The 7,478-nt window shown below is 48.5% G+C and overlaps 1 protein-coding gene across 1 annotated transcript in view; it reads right to left on the bottom strand.

The window, feature by feature from the left end:
* Positions 1-4,842: 4,842 nt before the first annotated feature.
* The window catches only part of GDPD5 (glycerophosphodiester phosphodiesterase domain containing 5), a 173,997-nt gene continuing 171,361 nt past the window's right edge, over positions 4,843-7,478 (bottom strand). The window contains exons 15-16 of the mRNA XM_050913564.1: positions 6,617-6,729; positions 4,843-5,249 (exon numbers count right to left, since the gene is read on the bottom strand). Of these exons, the coding sequence (XP_050769521.1) occupies positions 5,134-5,249; positions 6,617-6,729 (229 nt within the window). The 3' untranslated portion in view covers positions 4,843-5,133. The remainder of the gene's footprint in view (positions 5,250-6,616; positions 6,730-7,478) is intronic.

Here is a 7,478-nt window from a genome sequence, read left to right as displayed (position 1 = left end):
ACAGCCAAGTAGATGAGTAAGGGCAGAGAAGTAACTAGAACAGAAACAGGGTCCAGAAAGGAAGAGAGGGAGAAAACTAAGAGGCTGAAGAGGGAAAAAAAACAACTTGGTTTCCTATTTCACATATGGTCAATACTCACATTGAGCTTGAAACCCAGTCAGGAGCTTCAGCCAAGAAGAGGTTGCTTGCACCAAGAGTCCAGGAGAAGGCCAACCAGCCTTCAGCCTCATGCCGCTGCTGCTGCTCACATCGTGGCTAAACTTTTCATGCTGAGTTTGAACTTTGAAAGCTCCTAGCCACTGCATCATGTTAAGGCTTTAGCAAAGATATGAGAGATCCTTCTTATGGCAGATAACTGTGTAGGCCTAGGGGGTGGTCACATCAGCAACACCTCCCAGACCCCAGGACTACAACTCTACTGGCAAATTTAAAGGGCTGGAAAGGTTCCCAGATACCATGAGAACTATCCCAGTTGTACCACTAAGCTCTTATTTATACAGGCAGTTTTAGAGAGGAAGAAAAAGAGTTAAATAGCACAATGTTGGCTGTCCCAAGCCATTTGGGCTTAGAGCCAGCAACCAATCCTCAGCTCTTTTATTTGAACAACAGACAGCCTACATGACTCTCATTGCTCTCCTTTCAACTTTTCAATATCTTTCCCTAGGGTACAGCAACGACAGCCCCCGGTTAGGGATTATTCAATATTGTAGATATCGGGAGCTCTACCCCTTCCCCTAGGGCAATTTTATATTTAACACTCAAACGGTATTCCCAGAGCCAGTCAAATTCATGACACGGTAACGGACTACCCATCACCAACCAGTGAGATAGCGTTGCATTTACTTTAATCCCTTTCAACTATCAGCTAAATGCAGCCATTCAGGGGCTGGAGAAAACAGCTGCTTAACAAAGAACAATCCCACGCTGACCCAGACAAGATCCCCTTCTCACCCAAAGCACCCTCTGTCTGCAGCTGGGAGCAGATCCTGGGGTAAAGAATAAAAAAAATAGAGCAAGCACCAAGCAAGCCTTTCCCTTGATATACATATTTAGCAAAGAATTGCTCAGGGACTTCCCAAGCTGGATCTCGCATCTGGACTCCTGTGTTTAATAAGTGCTAATGGATGTATGAGCCATTTATTCCTTTTTGAACTTGCTTATGGTTTTTGGCCTTCACAGCACCCTGGGGCAATGACTTGCATAATGTGCGTTAAAAATAAACCGCTTCCCGTTTGTTTGGTTTAAAACTGCTGCCTGATCGGTTCTACGGGTGCATCATTGTCCCCATGTGGCCACAAACACTGAAAAATTATTCTACAGTTACTGTTCACGACTCAGGGCTGCACAGTCACCTCGTTTCCACATGACTGCTTTTCAGCTACTGTCTTATAAAACCTGGATGGGAGAGAGCCATAGAATCATAGAACAGTTTGGGTTGGAAGGGACCTTTAAAGGTCACCTAGTCCAACCGCCCCTGCAATGAGCAGGGGGACATCTTCCACTAGATGAGGTTGCTCAAAGCCCCATCCAACCTGGCCTTGAACATTTCCAGGGAGGGGGCACCACAACCTCCATGGGGAACCTGTGCCAGTGTTTCACCACCCTCAGCGTAAAACATTTCTTATTTAGTCTGAATCTCCCCTCTTTTAGTTTAAAACCATTCCCCCTTGTCCTGTCACTACAGCCCCTACTAAAAAGTCTGTCCCCATCTTTCTTGTAAGCCCCCTTTAAGTATTGAAAGGCCACAGTAAGGTGTCCCAGGAGCCTTCTCTTCTCCAGGCTGAACAACCCCAACTCTCTCAGCCTGTCCTCACAGCAGAGGTGCTCCAGCCCTCTGATCATTTTGGTGCCTCCTCTGGCCCCGCTCCAACAGGTCCATGTCCTTCCTGTGCTGAGGGCCCCAGAGCTGGACGCAGTGCTGCAGGTGGGGTCTCACCAGAGCAGAGTAGAGGGGCAGAATCCCCTCCCTCGACCTGGTGGCCACGCTTTTGATGCAGCCCAGGATACGGCTGGCTTTCTGGGCCGTGAGCGCACATTGCCGGGTCATGTCCAGCTTTTCATCCACCAGTATCCCCAAGTCCTTCTCCACAGGGCCACTCTCCATCCCTTTCATCCTCCAGCCTGTATGGATACCGGGGGTTACCATGTGCAGGACCTTGCACTTGGCCTTGTTGAACCTCACTAGGTTTGCATGGGCCCAATTTTCAAGCTTGTCCAGGTCCCTCTGGATGGCATCCCGTCCCTCAGGTGTGTCAACCACACCACTCAGCTTGGTGTCACATCAAGAGGAGATGCCACACAACTGTACCGACCTCAAGAAGGACAGATCTCCAAACCTCCCTCTGGTCAGACCTTTAGCTCCCTCATGAAGCACGAAAACGCAGAAACACAGGGAGAAGATCAAGGCATCATCATTATGCAAGCAATCCCAGAACACACGACAACGTCACAGACTGGCAGGGGAATACTGACAGTTTATTTCACAGAGCATTGCAGAGTTTATTTTGGTCTAGGTCTATTGTCATCAAAAAAGTATCACCCTTTTAAAAAGAAAGGTAGCAAATATTCAGGACGATAATGGTAACAGTCAGTGCATTATGCATAAAGTTTGGGTCTCATCATAAAAAAAAAAAAGAAAGAAAAAGAGTGAATTGTGAAAACAACTCTTTGTTGGATTGCTTTTAACACTTCCAAGCTTTTAAGCACTTGACCTTTCAATAAAGTCATCTCCAAGGATAAAAAACAGAACATGCAGGTGATATCAACAGATGCTGAGATTTAAACAACATCTCTCACTTGGCAATGACAATCCACCAGGAATGTTTCAATACAACACCACATTAAAGGGAGAAGCAACTTTGTTCTCAAAAGCCTTCAAATCCACCAAAACCTTGCAATTTTGCAGAAAAAAAACCCACACCATATTTCACAGACTTGAGAGAGTACCATATAGAAGGACAGTATTTGGGGAAGGTAAGATGCAGCATGGACCAGGGTCTTATTCCACTTACATTCATAAAAACCCAGGGCAGATGCAAGTGAATTAACATCTTGATTTGCACTGCTTAGGAGGTGCTTATTAAAGCATGGCGATTCATATTTTCATTATTAATAGGGGTATTTTTCTTTTACGTAGATAAGTTGGCCACTTTTGCCCCCAATTCTTACACACTAAGCCCAAGACTTTGGGGTTTCAAAATGCTACTGGATTACAGCTTAAAAAAAAAAAAACAACACAAAAAATAGAGCAGTTCAGTGCTGCCAAAACAAGAACGAACCGCTCAAGGCTGTTTTTATTGTGGCTTGTTTCTGGCCTTTCCAAGCCTGCTTTGTGCGTTGAATGTGATGCACCTCAGCATCCCCCAGACCGCCGCCTTCTCTGCAAGGTGACTTCTCCCAGCCGCTCACGGGCTCTGCAACCCAGCTTGGCCAGCACCCGAAGACTCAGCCTCAGCTCCCGTTCCCTCCACGGGAAACAACTTTGATGGTCCCATCGCTTTCAAGGCAGTGCACACCAAGCTTCAAAGGAAGCTCGCGCTCAATGGGATTTCTCAGGTTGCACGTTGCGTCGACCAAGATCCAAGCAAGGAAGGAAGCAACCCCACAGCAGAAGGCCACGGGGACTGAGCCAAGACCCATTCACAGCTCCAGCAGCCTTCCGGCTGGCTTCAGCTGCCTTGGGAACCAGCTCCGTGCAAACAGCAAAGCGACCCAAAAATGGGCTTCTCTCCACAAGGCCTTGAAGGTCAAGGGCAGAGAGCTGAGACTGCCCTTGGGCTGGCTGTGAGCCGTTTCAGGGAGGGGATAAAACGCAACTGTCATCTACTTGGTTTCAGAGCTTTTCTTTTCTTTTTTTTTTTTTTCCCTTTTAATCTCTGGTCTGGGATTTTGGTTTAAAGCCTTTTGCATTGGAAACACGCTGATGAGAACTCTTGCCTTCATGAGCCTGTCAGCATCTGCTGCAAGACCATCACTCCTTCGGAGGACGTGAACATGCAGCTTTTAAAGCTCCTGCTTTTAAAGCAAGGAGGAAAGGTCTCCTTGCAGGAATAAATTACATTCCGGGGCTGCTTCACCTTCCAAACTATTTACAACTTCTTCACCCATGGGCAACTGCTTGGCCCAGAGAGGGGGGAAGTTCACACTGCACCACCACCACCTCCTCTTCCTATGCGGATGCAAGGACAGGGAAGCAAGGAGCGACCGCAAATGCCACTTGTGGTGGCAGGCACTTTAGCCGGATCTGAGCGGTGATGGTGCCAAAGGCATTGCTTTTTGCAAGCCATCCGGGCTGCCTGAGAGAGCCCAACTCAGGGAGAAGATAGAAAGAAAAAGGGGGGAAAAAAAATAATCAAAAGTCAAAGCATTGCTGCCAGCAGACGCCAATCTACAGCCAACTCTCAGGACTTGCCTTCAAGACTGCGGCAGGACGTTTCAAGAAGGTCATTGCCCTGCGAGCATCCAGGCTTTGGGGAAGGAGGACGGGACAGGGAGAAGGTGCCCAAGTGACTGAGCCAGTGCAACCCCTTCCCTAGCTCTGAACTTCAGCAGGGAAGAGCAGGGCTATCTCCTCTCCTAGGAAAGCTTCTCTCCTCCAAACAACCTCCTGTTGCATTAGAGCTAAAACTTCATTGCCCAGGAAAGGGGGGGGAACAAAAAAACCCATAACAAAAACGACACTTCACGAGAACATCACAACGTTCAGCTACACAGTCGCTGCACCAAGGGAGGGAGTGGAGCAGGGCGAGGGGGAGAAAGGGGAGACACGTCCAACGTGTTTTTCCCAGAACCCCCCAAAGGGGACTCAGGCTGTCATGTCAAGATTCAAATAACTTCAGCCATAAAGTCAAGGATTTAATGAACACGGTATTTCCACTCATGCCCTGGAAAAATTACACTCAAAAAAAAAAGAAAGACAAAAAAAAATTCAGATTTTCTACATATTTACAAAAATAAGCCCCTCAACCTCACAACCAGGGAGGTGGAGCAGCTAGTGACGGGGTATGGGAAGGGGTCTCTGCCCGACCAGCAGTTCCTCAAAGGTTCCCATCCCGCAGCAAGCAGGAGAGCACGGCTCTCGCTGCCGGAGCGAACGCGGGGGACGCCACGCGCCGGGGTTGGACCGGAGCCCCTCAGTTCATCCGCAGTTTGGTGTCCCGGTGATCCGTGGGGGTGACCATCTCGTTGGCATAGCCGTTCTCGGAGCAGAGAGACAGCTCGTCCGTGGTCTCCACGCCGTTGTTGATCTCTGGGGAGGGTAGAGAAAGCGGGGACATCGTCACAGGGGCGCAAGTCCCAGGAGCGCCCCCATGGATGGGGAAACTGAGGCACTGAGCAGCCGTGCAATCCCAGCACATGGGATCCATCTGATCCTACAGGGATTTCGCCCCGGCTTTAGTGACACTGCACCCATTTAAAACCAGTTCTGAACAGGATCTGCCTCCAAATAGGAGCTCACCTCTAAATTCCAGACCTTGACAATCCTGCCACCATCAGAGGCATAACTGGACCCCCCCACACATGATGCTATGCCACAGGCTGAATTAGTCACCTGCGGGAAAAGGGTGCAAAATACCTGAACTTCATCTCTACCCAAATGGCCACTCTGGAAAAGGGCAGACTCCTATAAGTCACTGGTTTCACTGGGAAAAATGTGCAACCACCAATGTTTTAACTGTAAACGCCCACCCTAAGCAAGAACGTTTGTTTCAGAGGCACAAAACTTTAATACGTATCCCCGACCTCTAAGGATATTTTATGTCTAAGACATTTTATGTCTAGAACGTGCTGAGGAGGCTTAATTCTGCTGCGACCGACTGCTTTCCCTCTTTGGGTTCCCCGGATTTACACCTGATTTTCACCATCTCTGGAGGGCAGAATCAGGCCTGCATTTCACACAAGCCCTTCAAAGCAAGAGCTGTCGTTTTGCTGTGTATGTGCCCGGTACAATAAACCCTGATCCCTGCTGGAAGTCTCTAGCCCCTAAATACAAAGAAAGAAAAGCCACAACAAAGCTCAAGGGGAGATTATATTCACATTCCTTCAAATGCGAGTTTTCCAGCTTCATGCACCAACTTGAATCTTTTAAAGCTAAACGCTTCCCTCTTTGTACGCATTTCTGAGATCTTTCTTAGAGGTGGGGTGAGATAGATACATTGCCAGCATGTTCCAACACAAATAAACACTGGGAGGAGCACAAGGATATCAGGAAGCCCTCAACCTATAGTGCCACTGAATTCCAGATCTACCCCAAACTCATCACCACTATTTGTGGTGACCTATGCCATTATTTTAATGGGGTTCATAGCTTTCGACACACTGTTGACAACTGAGAGCGGAGATGATGTGGGACAGTGTAAGAGAGCTGCACGGCATAACTTGGGAAGTTAAATGCAGGATTTCCGAGCAAATCAGTGCTCAGACCTGCACCAGTTTGGGATGGATGAGCCATGACCATATCCCACAAGTGGTTCAGTGCAGGAGGGTCAGTCCAGTCACCCCGTCCCACCAGCAGATGACAACACCTGAATCAAGACCACCTCATCCGTCAGCAGAGAGCAGGGTGACAGCTGAGGGATGGAGCGAAGGGCTCTGACCAACCAGCCCCATCCATACCTGAGAAGATCAGCTTCTCCTTCATGATCTTTACATCCCGGCTGGACCGGCGGACAGCAGCGCTGAGCATGATCTGCTCCGGGTTGTAGGTCCTGATGCTTCCTAGGCGCCACCTGCAAGACAAGAGGAGGATATCAGGGGCTGGTCTCCCCAGCCATGGTAGCATCCTCAATGCAAGCGGCCACCAACAATGTGGAGACCAACAAGTCCCAGAGACCCTCACGCCTTTGCTCCCTTGCACCTACGCAACCCCGCATGGTAGGAGGATGTTCAGAGATGAGCATGTTATCTCAGAGGGGTGCAGACATACAAGCAGGTCATCTTAACCACCTTGAGCATCCTAATTCCACTAATTCCACCAAGGACTGCAGATGCCCCAAACCCATCTCTATCACATCGGCTATCTAGCCGCCCAAAGGAGGTAGGGCTATTTTGACCTTTAGGGTTGGAAAGAAGGAACAGAACAAGAGACCAAGCCAAGTAAAGAAACCAGAACCTTTTCCTCACTGTCACGCTCGCGCTTGTGGGAGAAGAGAGCTCAAAGACAATTTAAGGTCTCAAACCTGAGACACAGCAAAGACACCGACATGAGCGGCTCTGCAGGAAAGTACAAGCAGTTCCAATGCAGGCAGCTGTCACATACAGTGCCATTAAATGTAATTTCTCCCAGTGCACTTCACTCCCCAAATGCCAGGTCTTTACTTAAATGTTTCTACACAAACCCTCCACTTTTTAAGCCTTGATGAAACTCAGCGTTCACCAAAAGTTTCCACCACATGAACAATATGAGGCTGAGGGAACTTGGCTCGACTTAAAACTAGCCAGACTTTTATTCTCATTATGGAATGCATGTAAAGAAAAT

This window comes from Gymnogyps californianus, chromosome 1, assembly GCF_018139145.2.
Source record: "Gymnogyps californianus isolate 813 chromosome 1, ASM1813914v2, whole genome shotgun sequence".
NCBI lineage: Eukaryota > Metazoa > Chordata > Aves > Accipitriformes > Cathartidae > Gymnogyps > Gymnogyps californianus.
The sequence above is the reverse complement of the archived record's forward strand: the minus strand, read 5'-3'. Positions and strand labels throughout refer to the sequence as shown.